Here is a 19,232-nt window from a genome sequence, read left to right on the forward strand (position 1 = left end):
AGGTATGTAGGGAGCACCACCCTAAACACTAAGAAAAGGGAGTTAGAGCACATGAGGGCCATAAATAACAAAGATCCCCATTACCCTGTAGCAAGGCACTTTGCACAATTCCATTTATCCAACAGCTCCCTCTTAACATTTTTTGCCATTGAACAAATTGAATATCCTCAAAGAGGGGGCAATAGGGTCCTGCAGCTGCGTAAGAAAGAGTCATGGCATATTATCAACCTCCAGACGAAAAGCCCGGATGGGCTGAATTTTGTTGAGGCAATGAGTATACATCTCCATGAATAGATCAGGCATTCTACATGAAGATAATTCCCCTACATAAGAGTACACCTGTGTTACTGTTGTTTTGAATTGTTTTTAATTCATAATGAGATAGCTCATAGATTTTAAGATGTGTGTTTTCTTTTTCTTTTTTCTGGAGAAAAGGAAGGGGCAGATTAAGAAAGGACTACCTCTCGTCTAGCCACCCCCTACCCTTTTCTTCTTCACAATGGTGGAGGGCCAGTCTGCACAGATAAGAGACTTTATCTATCTCTTTCTAAGCTGCATAATCTTGTTTTACACACACTGCTTATTTTTATGTCTATGTTGGACGTGGTTGTAGTTTTGAACAAGGGTGAAGGGGGGCAAACATTTTGAGCAGGCTGGTTCGTCTCACAGCAACTTTTGGTACCAGATAAGTGCAGGGTTTCCAGGATGTTGAGGGGCGGTATATGGTAGCAACGGGTACTTGCCTGGGTGTACACAATTTTCCACCCATCTTTTACGGGCACTAGTCCGAATGAAAATAAGATGAAATGGTTAATCTCGGAGATATGTCTAAATTATGACACAAATTAATTCTGATTTCTCCCTTAAACCAATTATGACCTTGACCTAAGTTGTACACTGTTTATCCATACCGTATTAGAGATTTACCTTACGGTACAGAAATTGAAAGTGTAAACATTTAATGTCGAGTGGCACTGACCTAGTACTGTGAAAGTGGTGGTATGAGAAAATATTCCACTATATGTTCTCATAGGCAACACTACAAAATGGATGCCATTTTGGCAATGGAACTACACACCATATATTTGTCCCATGTTTGTTTCTAAGTTTGCCTATGTATTGCTTTCTCCCCCACTGTTTCAATGTGTGACCAAGCTCGTTCTGCGAGTGAAACGCGTAACCTGGAATAAATACCAACACTGATGTTTGATACACACTCTGAGTGATCACATTATTACAGTTTTATATTGGATATATATATATATATATATATATATATATATATATATATATATATATATATATATATATATACATACACACGCACTCACACACAAAAGTCTTTTGTCTCCTGTCAGAAATCCCAAAGGCAGAGGCATTTAGAGCGGTACCCAAATATATATTACCCGCACACAACATTATGGACAGCACCAGTGCAAGCGTCTCTCACATAGAACAACAGTAGTGCCCTTAGCTAACAGAACAGGCACTGCATGGGCAGTAACGCAGCACTGCTCCCTTGCACAGGTCAAGCAGCACCACCACCCCCATATTTACTTTACTCCAATGTGGCCATCTGCAATAGTGCAGCGGCGCACACTGCTTTCACTCACACACCTCCCGGCCTTTTGATTCAACAAGGAGCCTGAGCTCTGGTGCCTTTGAAGGGTGATGACATTGGAATCAATGGAGAGTAGCGCTTATTGTGAGGGTGAATAATGTTTTCAGGGCTGTGTACTCCCCTGTAGTCAATGGGAGTATTTGCTAGTGTGGGGAGGAGTCCAAGGATGGCGACACGCTCCAAGTGGGGGGGGGTGGGGGGGGCGTGCGCATACACACAGCGCTCAAGTTTGTCTTGTGTGCAACAGGTACAAAAGGTACAAAGCAGGCTAGGAAGCGCAGACGCAACATGCACAGATGCAGCTCACGCAGCAGCAGTGGAGATTATTGTACATATCAATAAACAACAAAAGAGAGGTTAATGTCTCTTATAAGCCACTTGGATGGAGCCACCAGATTTAATACAATCGCACCCTATTTGGGTTTGAAGGAAAGCCCTCACACACTGACCTAGTCAATGTCATGCTTCATCATCGGGCCCCACCGAAGAGACCTAGTGCCTCTTCGGTGTGCTGCGACGCCAGAAGACTGCGGAGCTGGTATTGTGTAACGGGAGTGTTGTGAGGATAAATAAACTTAAACTTGAAAGTGTCTAAAGGGTATCTGAACAAAGTTTATTAGTGATCCCTAGGACACAAATACAAGAGTTCTATGTGTCTGAATTGTAAAGCCAAGGTAATGGTTGGATTAATTCAGAATTAATATATCATTAGTATGTCAACATGTTTCAGCCTTAGTATTGGTTTGATTTTACCTAGGCATTCGTCAGGACAATGATAAACCCCGGCGGTATGGACTCTCTAATCGTCCACCCTAACCTGGGGACGTGAAAGTGAAAAAATAAAAGGTGTTTAAAGTGCATAAAAATAGGAAGAGCGAATGCTCATTCCAAAAATCACTCCTAGTTTGGAGTGTCTCGGCACCTGTAGAACAAAAAGTACAAACAGACATATAAGACAAACAAACGATTATTTGTAGGGCTATGCCAAAGTACTTTTACGGTTCATGGTGTTCCAAATCAGTGGCAGCAAACGTGTTCCCAGAATAACTGCTAGCGTTAAGCACCTTCCACATACCCTCTAGGGATGATACAACTAGTTCTGGGAAGTGTAGTGAAAATAGTGATTTAAAATAAGCCATCAGTGGCTTCAAGGGGTTAAAATCACATGGTATGAGTGTTTCAGAGGATCAATAGACAAAGAGTCAGTGACCCCCACACGCAAGTATAATATAAAAACAAGTCTCACTTTAAAGATTGGCGCTATCTGCACCATGGGTCTCAGGAGGGGGGATGGAGTGTCCCTGGCACATCCTAAAGGTAAGAAAACATAGGCTAGAAACATACGGAATCGCGATTGACTTAGCTCGATAGTATGGAGTTGGTCCGATCCTCTCTGCAGCATTACTCACGCCCTCAGCACTCTCAGCCCGTTTGTACACCTAGTACTACCTCTACCGGACCCCGACGATGGAGAGCGGGGCCGGTGGATTTGTTTTTAAGGGGCTGTGAAACGCTGTTCGCGCTCTTCCGGGTGGGCGTGGCTCAACCCGACCGAGGCCAGGGTGTTCTATCCCGTGGGCGTGGTCGGTGAAAATGAGTGAAAACGAGGCTTGGATGCACTCGTTGTTGTAGCAACCTCTTGTTATTTCTTCAGAGAGAGGCTCGCTACTAGCGAGCCAATCCTTCGCAACGAGGCTTAGTTGTCCTCGTTGCCACGGAAACCTTGTCTAATCTCTCCTGACCGAGGTTTACTTTTAGTGGGCCGATCCTTGATTTTTAGGCTTCGGTTTTTGTATTTTTTTTTAAAAAAAAGGGAGAAGAAGAATCAAACACATAATAAAGGATGTGTATAGCGGCAAGACATGCTAGTATTTGTTGCCATGTAAGACATTCATTTTATAAGAGCGCAGGGTAAATTACGTGCAATGTTTTACATGAATATGAATATTATCAGAACCAGGACATTAGGTTCTTGGTGTTTACAGCATTGGCGTTTGTTTTTAACTGGAGCGCTACTGATCGGACATACATGGTTGGTGACTTTTAGCAAAACAAACGCCAATGCTGTAAACACCAAGAACCTAATGTCCTGGTTCTGATAATATTCATATTCATGTAAAACATTGCACGTAATTTACCCTGCGCTCTTATAAAAGGGTTATATATGAGCAGATCTCAATCAAACACACAAATCATTTCAAATGGTGTTATACTGGCGTAACAGCAAGCCCCGATGTAAAATAAACACCATGAATGTCTTACATGGCAACAAATACTAGCATGTCTTGCCGCTATACACATCCTTTATTATGTGTTTGATTCTTCTTCTCCCTTTTTTTTAAAAAAATACAAAAACCGAAGCCTAAAAATCAAGGATCGGCCCACTAAAAGTAAACCTCGGTCAGGAGAGATTAGACAAGGTTTCCGTGGCAACGAGGACAACTAAGCCTCGTTGCGAAGGATTGGCTCGCTAGTAGCGAGCCTCTCTCTGAAGAAATAACAAGAGGTTGCTACAACAACGAGTGCATCCAAGCCTCGTTTTCACTCATTTTCACCGACCACGCCCACGGGATAGAACACCCTGGCCTCGGTCGGGTTGAGCCACGCCCACCCGGAAGAGCGCGAACAGCGTTTCACAGCCCCTTAAAAACAAATCCACCGGCCCCGCTCTCCATCGTCGGGGTCCGGTAGAGGTAGTACTAGGTGTACAAACGGGCTGAGAGTGCTGAGGGCGTGAGTAATGCTGCAGAGAGGATCGGACCAACTCCATACTATCGAGCTAAGTCAATCGCGATTCCGTATGTTTCTAGCCTATGTTTTCTTACCTTTAGGATGTGCCAGGGACACTCCATCCCCCCTCCTGAGACCCATGGTGCAGATATCGCCAATCTTTAAAGTGAGACTTGTTTTTATATTATACTTGCGTGTGGGGGTCACTGACTCTTTGTCTATTGATCCTCTGAAACACTCATACCATGTGATTTTAACCCCTTGAAGCCACTGATGGCTTATTTTAAATCACTATTTTCACTACACTTCCCAGAACTAGTTGTATCATCCCTAGAGGGTATGTGGAAGGTTCTTAACGCTAGCAGTTATTCTGGGAACACGTTTGCTGCCACTGATTTGGAACACCATGAACCGTAAAAGTACTTTGGCATAGCCCTACAAATAATCGTTTGTTTGTCTTATATGTCTGTTTGTACTTTTTGTTCTACAGGTGCCGAGACACTCCAAACTAGGAGTGATTTTTGGAATGAGCATTCGCTCTTCCTATTTTTATGCACTTTAAACACCTTTTATTTTTTCACTTTCACGTCCCCAGGTTAGGGTGGACGATTAGAGAGTCCATACCGCCGGGGTTTATCATTGTCCTGACGAATGCCTAGGTAAAATCAAACCAATACTAAGGCTGAAACATGTTGACATACTAATGATATATTAATTCTGAATTAATCCAACCATTACCTTGGCTTTACAATTCAGACACATAGAACTCTTGTATTTGTGTCCTAGGGATCACTAATAAACTTTGTTCAGATACCCTTTAGACACTTTCAAGTTTAAGTTTATTTATCCTCACAACACTCCCGTTACACAATACCAGCTCCGCAGTCTTCTGGCGTCGCAGCACACCGAAGAGGCACTAGGTCTCTTCGGTGGGGCCCGATGATGAAGCATGACATTGACTAGGTCAGTGTGTGAGGGCTTTCCTTCAAACCCAAATAGGGTGCGATTGTATTAAATCTGGTGGCTCCATCCAAGTGGCTTATAAGAGACATTAACCTCTCTTTTGTTGTTTATTGATATATAACTGGGGATCAAGAGAGTGTTCCTGCACTTCCCTATCTCTCCCATTGTTTTTCAGCAAGATTATTGTACATACGCAGCCGGGAGTGTGCGGGAATGGGATGCGCGCTGTCCGACCTCGAGCAGACACGGCAGTAGCAGTGAATGTTTTCTACGTCGCATTGTGAATAGATAGCACTGGCGACAGGAAAGCAAGCTTCCTTGACACAAGGCAGGCGTCGAGAGACCACAGTGCAATGTGTTGGATTTTATAGACTCCCTTTCTCAGATGCACCCATCATCAGAATGCGTTCTGTAGTCAAAACTTACCTCTGATCTTTAATACCTGCTTTGTGAGTCATTGCTGCCGAAAAGCTAGGTTGTGTGTGTTATATATCTATATATATAGATATATCTCTCTCTATATATATAGAGATATATATATATATATATATATATATATATATATATATATATATATATATATGAGGTACGTGGCGTTCCCGCGTTGAAATAATCAGCAACAACAATCACAGCCGATCAGCAAACAGGAACAGCGAGACCCAGAAATGGTGCAAATGTTCTTTATTGAATGTTAGCCCAGCACCAGTCCGCCATGACGCGTTTCGGCTAGAGATAGCCTTTATCACATGACAAGCGTCAAGAGGGCTGATCACCCTTTTTAAAGTGCAAAGTGCCATCACATGCAATGGAAACAGAAAAAATACTATTGATGTTTCCATGTTGTTACAACTTTTACATTTCGACATAAATGTCCGAATTGCACACGTTTCCAAGGCAATAGTCATAAAAACTGGTTGGTATATACAGATATCATTGACCAGAAAGTACCGTCTACAAAAACTAGGCATATATTTACAAGAGTCAACATGGCAACGGCTCGTACCCGAGAGACGACGACCGGGAACTACAGGAGGAGGGATACCTTACCACGGCGCACCGCCACATAGGAAACGCACCCGTTTCTTGCGAGCCTTTCTATGGATGGATCCCCTCCCGGCTACCACCTGATACACACCAGTATTCAGAGTGCTTACACTCGAAGATTTTCTCCTAACCAATAAGGCAGAACACAAAGAAAAAAGTGTTTTTTACGTGACTCTTTTGAATATACCCTTCCTAATTAGTCACTAACGGAGAAACTAGTGTCTCTCTCCTATCTACCTATTTAGAACATGAACATAAAGTCCAGACTTATTTTCGATTAATAAGATTGAGCTGAGCCCTAAGCCCTGAAGAGTCGTGTTGACTCAACTGTACACGACGAAACACGTGTCGGCTTTGTATGACATTCCTCAAGTCTGGAGAGAATAAACCATCTTCTTGCTGTGACTAAGAACACACTAAAGAATCTGCTTCTGTTTCTTTGATACTCATCAGTCATTGTACTGTTTATGTGATACCTTATTGTAGTTGCGAGAGCTTAGCTGTGTATGGCAACGGCTATATCTAACTTTTAAAATAGTATAAAAGTTAAAAGCCAATTAAATAGTTATATACAGATAAAATATAACCATTAAAATCACCAAACTCTGTACAAAATATACTATAAATTAAAGTTCCGTTGTCATGAACTCCTAATGTTGTACAATGATGCCCAAGTGGGCTGGTTACTTTGAAGGCCAGTTGTAGGTACTATACATGTGCAAAAATCGCTACTAATGCAAACATAGTGATGGCAAAAAGTGCTCCCAAAATTGTGATAAAAATATTGAATATTTAGTGAATTTAAAATGGTCATGGAGAGTTTCAGGGACATGTTTAACAATTAAATGGAAATTCATGAGTCACATTGTCATTAAAAGGGTTCAAACTTCATTACAAGAATACATATTGTGGACAAAGGTAGAGATGCATTTAACAATCTGAATAACATAAGGTTAAAACTAGTATTTAGAGATAAGTGTGGCAGTCCTCCCCAATATTGAGACCTTGCGGTGCCTTGGTATCAAGTAATATTATGTAGCGAGTTTCCAATTTGCGCAAAAGAGACTCCCTATCACCACCTCTCCTTTGGGGAGGAACACAATCTATCGCAAAGTACTTCAATAAGGATGCATCCTTTCCATGTTTGCATTCAAAATGCCTGGCTACAGGATATGTCACATCTGCGTGGGTGATAGCTCGCAGATGCTGTAGTATTCGCTTGTGCACTTGCGGTCGAGTACTTCCCACATACCTCAACCCGCATGGGCATTCCAGGACGTAAACTACAAACTCTGATTTGCAGTTTAATTTCTGTTTGATTTTAATAGGAAAGGGTGAAAGAGGAGTAATAACCTATGTTTTGCTAATGCCATGTTTACATGCTTTGCAAATAGAGCATCTCAAAAATCCTTTGCTTCCACTAAGCCATGAACCTGGAGCTACCTCGGGGCTACTAGACACAAGACTATCCTGCATGGCCCGGGCTTTACGATATGTAATGCTAGGTTGTTTGCACATCTGGGAACCAATAATTGGATCACTGGAGACTAGGAACCAATTGTCCTTGACTATTTTATGAATACTCTTATGTTGGTTATTGTACGTCATAATTAGTCTGGTCTCCTCACCCACCTTATCTGTTGGAATCTTAGGTCGAACACTACCTGAGCCCAGGAGTGTAATTCTATCGATCTTATTGGCTCTCATGATAGCATTATCTATAGTTTCTACTCTGTAGCCTCGTTCCATGAATCGTGCCTTGCAGAGGGATTGTGCCAGCCGGCAATCATAATCATTGCTACATATTCTCCGAATTCGAAGCATCTCCCCATAGGGGATGCTACGAATCAGATGCGCTGGATGCTGACTATCTGCATGCAGCAATGTGTTCCCTGCTGTAGGTTTACGATGTAGTCTAGTCTGAAGTTTCCCTGCATGGACAAAGACCTCCACATCTAAGAAGACAATAGACGATTTGCTATGGGTACTAGTAAAATGGATGTTAGAGTTATTAACATTTAATGTCTCTATAAACTTAACAACCTCATCCTCAGTGCCATCCCATACAAATAATAGGTCGTCTATATATCTTAACCATAGTTTGACCTTGGCAGTCATGGTATCAGCATGTTGTTTCATCAGGACCTGCTCCTCCCAGTACCCCATATGGAGACAGGCGTAACTGGGAGAAAAGCAGGCCCCCATTGCCACTCCCCGGGTCTGCAAAAAAAGTTGGTTAGCGAACAAAAAGATATTGTTCTCAAGGCAAATCGTGATCATATCAAATAACATTTTTGAATGTTCCTGAAATCCAATGTCTCTTTTGTCAAGAAAATGTTGTGTGGCCTTCAAACAATCAGTGTGGATAATACTGGTATACAATGAAGTCACATCCATGGATACCAGAACATAGTTAGGGCTCCATACAAAATCTTGTAGTTTTCTCAAAAAATCACTGGTGTCCAGGATAAAAGACGGTAGGCCTCTCACAAAATCCTGTAAGAAAAAATCAATGTACCTGCTCATGTTCTCTAACAGGCTATTGCAAGCAGATATAATGGGCCTGCCAGGGGGTTGTACCAGATTCTTGTGTACTTTCGGGATGAAATAGATGACCGGCATCACCGGGTAATCCTTTTTGAGAAATTTGTATTCATCCATCGAAATCAAGCCCTTGCTTCTCCAAGCAGACAACTTCAAATAGATTGCATTTCTTGTTTGCATAGCTTCCTGCAAAGAGATACGTCTATAACAATCCCTGTCATTGAGTTGTTTGTGGGCTTCCTCCAAGTACATTTTCCGCGGCCATAAGACCACGTTACCCCCTTTGTCTGATTGTCTGATCACCAAGTTCTTATTGTCTCTCAACTTTTTAATTAAAGTATGGTATTCTCTGTCTCTATAGGTGTGGCGTTTGATAGAATTAGCTGTTCTGATCTGTAACTCCTTTAATTGTGAGGTAACACGATCATGGAAGATATCAACATTGTCTTTTAGCATCAGGGGACAGAACTTGGATTTTGTTTTGAAGTGGGTTGGACAGGCATTGGGTAAGGGTTCACCCCCAAGTGCAGTTTGACTCTCTGTAATGGGACATAGTTCCTCTTGTTGGAGCTCATAAAATTCCTGTGTGAGTGCTGCTCCTGTTATGATAGTATCACCAGCATCACTTGGTACACTCAGTATAGGAGCAGTTACTGGCATTGAGTGTGAGGAATTGTGGTCTGGTCCAACACGGGCAGCAAAATATTTGCGGAGTTTGAGTTTACGCACAAACTTAAATATATCGACTTTAGTTGTGGCGTAATCAAAATTGCCTTTAGGACTGTAAGACAAACCCAACGATAGTATGGAGGTTTCCTTAGTAGTGAGAACTATGTCCGATAAGTTAATAACTGCCTTGGTGTCAACATCACCTTGCTCTGCCGTAGTTGCTGAGGAGACTGCATTGATCGTGGTTAATTCCACTGCTTTCTGAAGCGCTGTTTCTTTGGCCTGGCATCTGGTTTTACGACGTTTGTTACATTTGCGCCTCTCTGCGCGTTGCTTGTTGTTGCGTTGTCGGCGGCAGCCTGTGCTGCAGAGCGTAGACTTGCCTTTCGATCCTGCTGTACAATTGCCATCTCCTGAGCCGGAGTAAGTTTGCGAAACCCCACCATTTGTTGTCGCCTAGTCTCAGTTTCTGATTCACTTTCATATTGCGAACTGTCCCCTGAAGCTGATGCTGAAGATAAATCAATTGGTCTTGTACTGGAAGTTGATACAGTATTAGCATTGATGGTGGCAGTGGTATTGGAAGTGTTAGAGTTATTAGTAGCTTGCCGCTGTTTGATTTTGTCGTACTTTTTAGCGAACGTAAAAATCTTCCCATTCTCATAATCCAGTCTGTCACGCTGGAACTTGTATGCCTTTCGTTTCATTATGATGTCTTCCTCGCGTTTGAGCCTTGTATTCATATCGTCTCTGAGTTTAGATATTTCTGCAGAGGGAGGTATTTTATCAATTTCTGCATTGATTGAATCGATTTTCTCAAGCAGTTTGGCTCTGTCGCTTTCAGCATATTGAACGAGAATGCCCATTAGACGCTTGGAGTTTTCGAAATTACATTGCGCCCAGTCAGCTAGCATCTGAGGGTCGGGATCCTCATAGGAGGGGGCTAATACAGTGCGCAAACCCCTTGGCACCCGCCCCACCTCCAGATAGCCCGACAGCGAAGTAAACTCCCACCACTTGGCTTGTTCGCCTTTGCTGCATTTCTCCAAACGTTTGAAAAGTTCTTTAATTTCTGAACGTTGCTCTGGTGCAGCATTTAAAATGGGACTCGTTGTGGACTCCCCGGCCGGGGGGTCCGAAAACATTCCCTTAGACATCTCCATGCGCCCTCTCAACGTGTCCGCGGACATGGTGCAAACAATGGGCAAAATTACAGTCAGGCACACACAGAAAAGTTCCTACCGGCAATGCAGCACGAAACAAATTCTGAACTCCACACAGGGGATATCCCGGTCCGAAACAGCAGCCGCTCTCGGTACTCGATCGATGAGCTCAGGAAACCGCGACCGACAACCGCCAGTCAGCAGTCCCTGAACTACTTCCGGTCTTTCCACGGAAGCGACTCACAGACAGATCCGCCGGTCCCTGGGGCGTGTCGGCGTCTCCTAACACGGAGTTTTTGCAAATTTCCAGAAGGAATGTAGCTTCTTGCCGAAGTTAGCCCAGAACGTGGAGGGGTCTCGCACAAGCCAGGGAAGCTCTCCCAGCTGAGATACGAGGTACGTGGCGTTCCCGCGTTGAAATAATCAGCAACAACAATCACAGCCGATCAGCAAACAGGAACAGCGAGACCCAGAAATGGTGCAAATGTTCTTTATTGAATGTTAGCCCAGCACCAGTCCGCCATGACGCGTTTCGGCTAGAGATAGCCTTGATCACATGACAAGCGTCAAGAGGGCTGATCACCCTTTTTAAAGTGCAAAGTGCCATCACATGCAATGGAAACAGAAAAAATACTATTGATGTTTCCATGTTGTTACAACTTTTACATTTCAACATAAATGTCCGAATTGCACACGTTTCCAAGGCAATAGTCATAAAAACTGGTTGGTATATACAGATATCATTGACCAGAAAGTACCGTCTACAAAAACTAGGCATATATTTACAAGAGTCAACATGGCAACGGCTATATCTAACTTTTAAAATAGTATAAAAGTTAAAAGCCAATTAAATAGTTATATACAGATAAAATATAACCATTAAAATCACCAAACTCTGTACAAAATATACTATAAATTAAAGTTCCGTTGTCATGAACTCCTAATGTTGTACAATGATGCCCAAGTGGGCTGGTTACTTTGAAGGCCAGTTGTAGGTACTATACATGTGCAAAAATCGCTACTAATGCAAACATAGTGATGGCAAAAAGTGCTCCCAAAATTGTGATAAAAATATTGAATAATTAGTGAATTTAAAATGATCATGGAGAGTTTCAGGGACATGTTTAACAATTAAATGGAAATTCATGAGTCACATTGTCATTAAAAGGGTTCAAACTTCATTACAAGAATACATATTGTGGACAAAGGTAGAGATGCATTTAACAATCTGAATAACATAAGGTTAAAACTAGTATTTAGAGATAAGTGTGGCAGTCCTCCCCAATATTGAGACCTTGCGGTGCCTTGGTATCAAGTAATATTATGTAGCGAGTTTCCAATTTGCGCAAAAGAGACTCCCTATCACCACCTCTCCTTTGGGGAGGAACACAATCTATCGCAAAGTACTTCAATAAGGATGCATCCTTTCCATGTTTGCTTTCAAAATGCCTGGCTACAGGATATGTCACATCTGCTTGGGTGATAGCTCGCAGATGCTGTAGTATTCGCTTGTGCACTTGCGGTCGAGTACTTCCCACATACCTCAACCCGCATGGGCATTCCAGGACGTAAACTACAAACTCAGATTTGCAGTTTAATTTCTGTTTGATTTTAATAGGAAAGGGTGAAAGAGGAGTAATAACCTCTGTTTTGCTAATGCCATGTTTACATGCTTTGCAAATAGAGCATCTCAAAAATCCTTTGCTTCCACTATTGTACATACGCAGCCGGGAGTGTGCGGGAATGGGATGCGCGCTGTCCGACCTCGAGCAGACACGGCAGTAGCAGTGAATGTTTTCTACGTCGCATTGTGAATAGATAGCACTGGCGACAGGAAAGCAAGCTTCCTTGACACAAGGCAGGCGTCGAGAGACCACAGTGCAATGTGTTGGATTTTATAGACTCCCTTTCTCAGATGCACCCATCATCAGAATGCGTTCTGTAGTCAAAACTTACCTCTGATCTTTAATACCTGCTTTGTGAGTCATTGCTGCCGAAAAGCTAGGTTGTGTATGTTATATATCTATATATATAGATATATCTCTCTCTATATATATATATATATATATATATATATATATATATATATATAGAGAGATATATATATATATATATATATATATATATATATATATATATATATATATATATATATATATATATATATATATATCAAAGCTCCACTTGCACCTGCCAGACGCACTCCCAGGCTGGTGCCTGCTCGTCGGGGGTGCACCCGACCATAATATCCGCTCAGCAGTCCCTCCCCGCAATTCTGGGAATTAGGTAGCAGCACTCCGGGGTTAGTTCACAGTTTAGGTTTTATTAATCAAAACGCGCTTTCGGCACTCGGCCTTCGTCAGTGTTCAGAGTAACATTGCCGCGCAGGGTCTCAAATGCTTTACACTCAACACGTGATGTTTTCTTAGACACAGAGATAGGACCACAAAAATAATAATCATGGTCGCCATCTTTGAATGGGTAGAGTCAATTCAATGTTGCTTTCCGCTCTCTATTACCAGCAGTACATAGCTACGTATATGCAAATAAATCAAAATTAAAGCATTTAAAGAGTCAAAATTCATCACTCATTATCTGCCATTGACATAATGCCCGCAGATGGGCTGCATACGTACGATGTTCATAACACCCCCATTCTCATTCAGTGAAATCACGCCCAAGATGGGCTATACACAATTCTAAATGTAAATAAAATAACGTGTTGAAAAGCGCATCTCTAAGGCAATGCATTATTAGCACGTATAAACAGATTGGAGCAATTACAGGACAACCAAGCAATATTTACCACTATACAAATGAGCCCAATTTATGCTTATTTCAAATCAAATGAACTGCCAAGTCCTCGTGTACATTCAACCCTGTTGGTATCTTACTTTGTAGATCGATAATGTAACGCAACTCTAGTCGTCTTAGTTTGTGTAACCTGTCACCTCCTCTTACATGGGCAGGGACTGAATCCAGACAAAAATACTTCAACAGATCCCTGTTGCGTTTATGCTCTTGGTCATATATATATATATATATATATATATATATATATATATGCAGGAAAGACCACTCACTTAAGAATGACCCAAGGACACGGAGAGGTTTGTGTTGGGAGCCTTTTATTCACTTAAATGCGCAGCGTTCAGCGTAATGCATTTCGGCCTGAACGGCCTGCCTCAGACACCTCTGCAAATGAGTGGTTCCGTCTCCCTCCTTCTTTTGATGATGCGGTGCTCCCATTGGCGGGACGGCAGCTGATCCTGTTCAACTGTGGCAGGTGTGATCAAATGTGAGACCACAACTCCCAGAATCCAGTGTCTTGGTAAGTGCGTTGACACGAAAATGCTCAAAGAGCGCTGCAGTTCCAAGTGAAGGGGGGGCATGTAGTGGCAGGAAACATCCTCCTAAATTAAAGTGTCTGGGCTCCCTCTAGTCCTCATATATATATATATATATATATATATATATATATATATATATTATCAGCAAACTCTCCCTCCGAAAAAGAAGCAGAATCCCAGAGGGGAACTGGTCGGAAAGTTGTTTTTTTTCCATCAAGACAGTTCCAGTGGCGACGAATGCATTTCGGCGTTTCGCCTTCCTCAGCGCCCAACACCAGAGAAGTACATCACGGTAAGTAATTGCCTTGCTGCCTCCTTAGTAGATGACGTGGGTCCGCTCCTCCCCCAAGCAATCCTGCTCACCTGTTGCAGTGCGTTCCAATTCTCCGGACTGCAACTCCCAGGATGCTCAATGACAGAAGCAGCTAGAGTCGGTGAAATGGGGGGAGTGCAAATGTTAAAATCACAACTGCGGATCCAATGAAGCAGGATACGATGACACACGACCATTGTCCTGAATTCACGAAGCCTCTCCTTGGTCCCCTCGTACCGTCACAGCCCCTCGCACAGGGAGAACATTAAGCAGAGCTAGATGCGCAGAGCAAATTGCCACAGACAGAGGTAAAATACCTCAACCACTCGGGTCACCCTGTTGGAGAGGTGGGTACCGGACACATTCCATCCCTGGAAATAACAATATGCCGTGAAGCGTGCCAGTTTTAGACCGGACCCAATTGCATGGCAGGGGCTTCTGTACTGCGCGGCTGGCACAGGCAGAAAATATCAGCAAACTCTCCCTCCGAAAAAGAAGCAGAAGCCCAGAGGGGAACTGGTCGTAAAGGCTTTATTTAATCAAAACAGTTCCAGTGGCGTCGAATGCATTTCAGCATTTCGCCTTCTTCAGCGCCCAACACCAGAGAAGTACATCACGGTAAGTAATTGCCTTGCTGCCTACTTGGTAGATGACGTGGGTCCGCTCCTCCCCCAAGCAATCCTGCTCACCTATTGCAGTGCGTTACAATTCTCCGGACTGCAACTCCCAGCATGCTCAATGACAGAAGCAGCTAGGGTCGGTGAAATGGGGGGAGTGCAAATGTTAAAATCACAACTGCGGATCCAATGAAGCAGGTTACGATGACACACGACCATTGTCCTGAATTCACGAAGCCTCTCCTTGGGTCCCCTTGTACCGTCACAGCCCCTCGCACAGGGAGAACAATGAGCAGGGGCTTGATGCACAGAGCAAATTGCCACAGACAGAGGTAAAATATCTCAACCACTCGGGTCACCCTGTTGGAGAGGCAGGTACCAGACACATTCCATCCCTGGAAATAACAATATGCCGTGAAGCGTACCAGTTTTAGTCTGGACCCAATTGCGTGGTGGGGGCTTCTGTACTGCGCGGCTGGCACAGGCAGAAAATATCAGCAAACTCTCCCTCGAAAAAGAAGCAGACGTCCAGAGGGGAACTGGTCGGAAAGGCTTTATTTCATCAAGACAGTTCCAGTGGCGGCGAATGCATTATATATTCAAATAGGCTTGTTTTGTGAATATGAAATAAGAGATGAGATTCCCACACACTTTGAGTAAAATTAACGCCGGGCGGCTGCAGAGCTTCATGCCCACTCATGGAGATGACCATGCAGTTTTTCCATACCCATTCAGTTCGTGGATTCTCAACTGAGACAGCGCACAAGCGAGAGGGATGCCCTTTGTAATCTTTTTCGATCCCTTCCAAATGCACCTGCCTCTAGTCTGCGAGAGACCTGGTTTCAGAAGCATTGATGCTCGAATGTGATGGGAAAGCTTCCACATATCTTTGATGGTTTAGGAGTAGTTTGCATTTGATATGATTGTCTGGAAATTAACTGCCTACTTATCCTGGGCTTCCAATTTAAAAAGTCTGTCCCTGTTTATTTCGCTGATGTGTTGCATTCCTTAGCTCACAGGTGAAGGTTTTTCCATGTAACCTGTAGGGTTTGAACATTGAATATCTGTGATTCCTCTCTGTCAAGATGGTCCTGGTAAAATAACCTCACTCCACCGCCTGCCCTCTCAGCAGCACCCCACCAAGAAACAAGCATTGGCCACGAAAGTCATCGCGATCACGAACTCTGTGAAAGCGAAAATCATCGCGATGACGTGCTAAAACACGCAAGAGATGCGTGCGCAAGCGCGCGTGCTTGTGCGCGTTCTAGCAAGCTGGTCGCCGCATTGGGAGCACTTCCCAAAGCCGCTACTGAATGTCTCTCCGAGCATCGCATGCGCGCTGACTCAGCGAGACCTAAAAACGGGGACCAAGGTTGGTTCTCAAAAACTGGAACTTGGAGTTACACAGCTGCTAAGCTGCATTTTTCACATTTTCTTTTATTGTACTTAATAAAGTATACAGCTATCATGAATTGATGTTTAATGCAGCAGGCAAACAAGCATTCACTGAACTTCCGCAAAATAAAACACTTTTTGAGGAATATGTTCATTAACACGTGGAGAATATACAAGCTAGAGGCGCGAAGCCTTTATATGTTTAGTGATCAGGTCCCCAAAGGGAATAGTGTCTCGTCACTTCTCACTTATTGCCTGTCAGGTAGAACAAATTGAAACCAGAGTAGCTAAATAAAAGCGAGCAGAATGGTGTGAACCTGACTTCTGCCTGTCACGGGATGGCAGGCATTGTATAAAACAAGCTGGGGTTAATTGAGGCCAGGCACGTGGCTGCAATGTTCTCGAAATGTATGCTGGGAAATGCTGCTTGGCTCTTCCGCGGAGGCTCAGTTCAGTTCAGTAATGAAACTGACCTGCTTTTGCTATAATGCTTTTTGTTTGGAGTTGTTCAAAGCTTCTGGTAATGTAATCCTGATCATGTGCCTGTTGTGCCTACCGGTGCACTGTGGAGACGCGTTCCCAGTGTCTGATTGAGAGATTGATGTCCGTGGCATGCAGTGGGATTCACACGAGAGGTGCCCAAGATCACACGTGATTCAAGTAAGTGGCGGAATAGTTTCTGATCCCAGTAATACGGGTAGAATCAGTTCATTTACCACTCTGCTAATCTGAAATCCTTCCTATCTCTACATCGCATTCACCAGTATTTCGATCCAACGCCTTTTTATCTTCCTGAAGGAACTAAATGGCATCCTTTTATCAAACGTCTGTCCTGCCACCAGCTACTTTCCTGCCTGCAACACCGTTTTACTGCCCAGTGCTAATCAGAAGGCCTTTCTATCCCAAGATACATTCTACCTCAATACAGAACATTTCCTTACCCCTCACTAAGCCCGAGTGGGCTCCAACTAAACATTTGCAGGTCATACAAATCCACTGACTGCCTTCCCTCCACCACCTTTAAATGAATTAATCAACCATTTCCTTTCTGTTACATAACCAGTTTACATTGTAGTAATCTAGCTGTCAAAAGCTTAAACTAATGCATGCATTAAGTAATTTATCTAAAGAGAACAACGCTAGCATTTCAATTTCACCCGCATGTGATGACACTAACAAAATAAAGCAGAATTGCGTTGATTTTATTGTAATTTAATTTATATAGCTACTTCTGATTCTGATGAGATGTGAAATCGCTTTACATTAACCAGCATGCTGCTCCGGAACTCATAGTGGTTAATCCAGTGGTTGTTCGTTATTGAGGTTCGTCTTTTGTTCTCAAGAAAAGTATTCCCTGCCATTTACTCCAGTTTCTTTGTGGTGGATTATATTAATAGGAGGGTGGTGTGATCATCAGTGGGGGAGGCATGTGAGTGCATGCAGATGATTGGCGGGGTTAATAGATGCGATAGAGCAGGTATGGCTTTCAAGAGATAAGTTGGGATTTTTTGTTTGTTTCTAAGGAAACAATGACAATTTGTAGATTTACAAGAATAAAGATGAAGGCAAACAGGCTAGGCTGTGCCTGGGTGAGAAGGCATGCAGAGGATGTAAAATAAGGAGAGGGGGATTTGCAAGAAACAGAGAGAGGACAATTGTAGGTTTTAAGTCAAGGTGAATTTTTATACAGGGTTATTGGAAGATGGAGGATACTTTTTGGCATGAAATCTAAGGATACAAAACTATAGAAACAACATTATTTCCATGTGAGATAGTGCCATAATGGGTACTTTGGTGGGGGCTAGAATCAGGCGAACAGTCTGTGCGCTTCTAGGCTACAAGTAGACCACTCCTCCAGTAAGAACAGCTAATCAGCCCGCGGGTTGGAAGCGTAAAATAATGGCTAGATGTATATATAGGGAAATATCAAAAGTTTTAAGCTGCTCTCGAAGGAAGCAGCAACTTCTGATCATGAGAGAATACATAGGGTAAATAATGCAACCACTGAAAAGAAGATCCTGCAAATGCACAGCGGATATCTTCTAATGTTCACTCTTGAGGTTTAACTCGCAGTATTAGTTAGAAGAGCAAAGTGGGAACCCTTTGGATGTGCCTGGTTTAGCATGGTCCAAAATGGGGGTGAAGACACTTCCCATTTTCAAAAGTTTCAAAAAGTCGAACATGCTAAATAATGTTTAAGAAAAAAAGTCTAGGGAACTCTACTTTCTTTACCCCCAACATAAGTGCAGAAACAGTGTTTGCTCTGATAAATATTACATTTTCAAAAATGTTATAGGGCAGTACATGCAATCAAGCCTGTTTCTAAATGTGCAAGAAAAACCCAGTTTTTTCAAATAGTTCACCTTTGAATAATCTATTGAATGAATGGCGCTTTGCTGTGTATGCTCAGTTGTGTATTTGTAGCATACAGTGAGAAGTTGGATCATGGCTGAAAGGTTTACACTGTATCAATGCCTCCGTTACTTACCTTTAGGATTTATCGGTCCTAATTCTAAATCACAATTTAAAATCTATAAACCCTATTGAACCCTGTCATAGGCTCTTCCCGCCACACAAGAACAAATTGGGAACACCAGTGGAGCGCTTCTTGAAATAGAAAGCACTGCCCATAAACCCTGTGGTCACCCCAGTCGTGCCGGCAGTGCAGATAGCCAGGACTGTGATGCTCAAATCTAAGACGTGGAGTAATGAAGATTACTGGTATGCAATTGGGACATTACCTAGTCACCTGCATTCCGCACCCTAGCCATTGCGAGAAAAAAAACACCTGACATTAGGAGAGTCAAAAATGACACTTTAAGA

The 19,232-nt window shown here is 42.9% G+C and overlaps 2 protein-coding genes across 3 annotated transcripts in view; one reads left to right on the forward strand and one right to left on the reverse strand.

Moving 5' to 3' along the window:
- Positions 1–5,978: 5,978 nt before the first annotated feature.
- Positions 5,979–10,761, reverse strand: LOC144826808 (uncharacterized). The gene is made up of 3 exons (XM_078685305.1): positions 10,123–10,761; positions 6,873–10,027; positions 5,979–6,310 (listed from the first exon to the last, which is right to left on the reverse strand). The coding sequence occupies exons 1-2, from the start codon at positions 10,759–10,761 to the stop codon at positions 7,712–7,714; spliced, it is 2,955 nt and encodes a 984-aa protein (XP_078541431.1). The 3' UTR covers positions 5,979–6,310; positions 6,873–7,711.
- A 6,077-nt stretch (positions 10,762–16,838) lies between these two features.
- CYRIB (CYFIP related Rac1 interactor B) overlaps positions 16,839–19,232 on the forward strand; it is a 478,070-nt gene continuing 475,676 nt past the window's right edge. For both annotated transcript variants that reach the window (XM_078686758.1, XM_078686763.1), the window contains exon 1: positions 16,839–17,069. The gene's annotated coding sequence lies outside the window, so the exon portion shown is untranslated. The remainder of the gene's footprint in view (positions 17,070–19,232) is intronic.

The sequence above is a fragment of the Lissotriton helveticus genome, chromosome 4_1 (assembly GCF_964261635.1).
Source record: "Lissotriton helveticus chromosome 4_1, aLisHel1.1, whole genome shotgun sequence".
In the NCBI taxonomy this organism is placed as follows: domain Eukaryota; kingdom Metazoa; phylum Chordata; class Amphibia; order Caudata; family Salamandridae; genus Lissotriton; species Lissotriton helveticus.

Excerpts from the sequence above, each read along its gene's own strand:
- LOC144826808 (XM_078685305.1), bottom strand. The coding sequence starts at position 10,761 with ATGTCCGCGGACACGTTGAGAGGGCGCATGGAGATGTCTAAGGGAATG. Across the intron at positions 10,028-10,122 it reads CCACCATCAATGCTAATACT|GCGACAACAAATGGTGGGGT; the intron begins GTATCAACTTCC and ends AACTGAGACTAG.